This window comes from Penaeus vannamei, chromosome 25 (genome assembly GCF_042767895.1).
Source record: "Penaeus vannamei isolate JL-2024 chromosome 25, ASM4276789v1, whole genome shotgun sequence".
Lineage (NCBI taxonomy): Eukaryota > Metazoa > Arthropoda > Malacostraca > Decapoda > Penaeidae > Penaeus > Penaeus vannamei.
Genome location: NC_091573.1, coordinates 12,092,628 through 12,095,127, shown reverse-complemented (window position 1 = coordinate 12,095,127; position 2,500 = coordinate 12,092,628). Strand labels below are relative to the sequence as shown.

The 2,500-nt window shown below is 40.2% G+C and overlaps 1 protein-coding gene across 1 annotated transcript in view; it reads left to right on the top strand.

Annotated features, from left to right (window-relative positions):
• LOC138866464 (hemicentin-2-like) overlaps positions 1–2,500 on the top strand; it is a 72,407-nt gene that overhangs the window by 53,177 nt on the left and 16,730 nt on the right. The window contains exon 5 of the mRNA XM_070139139.1: positions 291–421. Within this exon, the coding sequence (XP_069995240.1) occupies positions 291–421 (131 nt within the window). The remainder of the gene's footprint in view (positions 1–290; positions 422–2,500) is intronic.

Here is a 2,500-nt window from a genome sequence, read left to right as displayed (position 1 = left end):
CCATTCGTTCACTTCATCACCACGACTTGTCGCCATTCACCACCATTCATTTCATCACCACGACTTGCCGCCATTCACTTCATCACCACCACTTGCCATTTTCTTCATCACCACCACTTGTCACTATACACTACCATTCACTTCACCAACACGACTTGCCATTCACTTCATCACCACCACTTGCCATTTTCTTCATTACCACCACTTACCATTCCCCACCATTCACCTCATCACCACCACTCCGCAACACCACAACTAACCCCCCCCTCCCCTCCCCCGTCTCCCCCCAGACCCCCCGAGGCTGAAGCTCCACGCGGGAAAGAACCTGGTCATGAGTGACATCAAGGAGGGGGACGACGTCTACTTCGAGTGCGACATCGAGGCCAACCCCAAGGTCGACCGCGTGAGGTGGTTTCATGAGGTGGGTTATGTGGTTGTTTTTCTGTGGTTATGATGTGGTTGATGTATGTGGTTGAGGTTGTTTTTTCTTTGGTTTAAGTATGTGGTTGTTTTTCTGTGGTTATGAGGTGGTTGAAGTATGTGGTTGTGTTTTTTTTCTGTGGTTTTGGTGTGGTTTAAGTCTTTCTGTGGTTTTGATGTCGCTTAAGTATGTGGCTGTGGTTGTTTTTCTGTGGTTATGAGGTGGTTGAAGTATGTGGTTGTGGTTGTTTTTCTGTGGTTATGAGGTGGTCTATGTATGTGGTTGTGGTTGTTTTTCTGTGGTTATGAGGTGGTTTAAGTATATGGTTGTGGTTGTTTTTCTGTTGTTATGAGGTGATCTAGATATGTGGTTATGGTTGTTTTTTGTAGTTATGAGGTGGTTTAAGTATGGTATGTAGTTGTGGTTGTTTTTCTGTGGTTATGAGGTGGTTTAAGTATGGTATGTGGTTGTGGTTGTTTTTCTGTGGTTATGAGGTGATCTAAGTATATGGTTGTGGTTGTTTTTCTGTTGTTATGAGGTGGTTTAAGTAAGTGGTTGTGGTTGTTTTTCTGTGGTTATGAAGTGATCTAAGTATGTGGTTGTGGTTGTTTTTCTGTGGTTATGAGGTGGTTTAAGTATGTGGTTGTGGTTGTTTTTCTGTGGTTATGAAGTGGTCTAAGTATGTGGTTGTGGTTGTTTTTCTGTGGTTATGAAGTGGTCTAAGTATGTGGTTGTGGTTATTTTTTGTGTGGTTGTGGTTGTTTTTTGTGTGGTTGTGAGGTGGTTTAAGTATGGTATGTGGTTGTGGTTATTTTTCTGTGGTTATCAGGTGGTCTAAGTATGTGGTTGTGGTTGCTTTTCTGTGGTTATGAGGTGGTTTAAGTATGGTATGTGGTTGTGGTTGTTTTCTGTGGTTATGAGGTGATCTAAGTATATGGTTGTGGTTGTTTTTCTGTTGTTATGAGCTGGTTTAAGTAAGTGGTTGTGTTTGCTTTTCTGTGGTTATGTAATGATCTAAGTATGTGGTTGTGGTTGTTTTTCTGTGGTTATGAGGTGGTTTAAGTATGTGGCTGTGGTTGTTTTTCTGTGGTTATGACGTGGACTAAGAATGTGGTTGTGGTTGTTTTTCTGTGGTTATGAAGTGGTCTAAGTATGTGGTTGTGGTTGTTTTTCTGTGGTTATGATGTGGTATAAGTATGCGGTTGTTTTTATGTGGTTATGAGGTGGTTTAAGAATGTGGTTGTGGTTGTGGTTGTTTTTCTGTTGTTAAGAGATGATTAGATGATTTAAGTATGTGGTTGTGGTTGTTTTTTCTGTGGTTATGAAGTGGTCTAAGTATGTGGTTGTGGTTGTGGTTGTTTTTCTGTGGTTATGATGTGGCTTAAGTATGTGGCTGTGGTTGTTTTTCTGTGGTTTTGAGGTGGTTTAAGTATGTGGTTCTGGTTATTTTTCTGTGGTTTTGAGGGGTTTAAGTATGTGGTTGTGGTTGTTTTTCTGTGGTTTTGAGGGGTTTAAGTATGTGGTTGTGGTTGTTTTTCTGTGGTTTTGAGGTGGTTGAAGTATGTCGTTGTGGTTGTTTTTCTGTGGTTATGAGGTGGTGTAAGTATGTGGTTGTGGTTGTTTTTCTGTTGTTATGAGGTGGTTTAAGTATGTGGTTTTGGTTGTTTTTCTGTGGTTTTGAGGTAGTTTAAGTATGTGGTTGTGTTTGTTTTTCTGTGGTTATGAGGTGGTCTAAGTATGTGATTGTGGTTGTTGTTCTGTGATCATGAGGTGGTTTATGTATATGGTTGTGGTTATGATGTGGTGTATGTGGTTGTGGTTGTTTTTCTGTGGATATGAGGTGGTTGAAGTATGTGGTTGTGGTTGTTCTTCTGATGTTTTGAGGTGGTGTAAGTAAGTGGTTGTGGTTGTTTTTTAACGTGGAATTGGGTCTGTGGTTTAAAGGTCCCATTTCGGTTTTTATTCCAGAATATAGTCGAATGTATCGTTTTGTTTGTTTGTTTGTCGTTTTTCTAATGAGTTTCTTACTATGTATATCCATAACAAGAAATAGAAAAAAGAGCAGATTTCAAGACAATA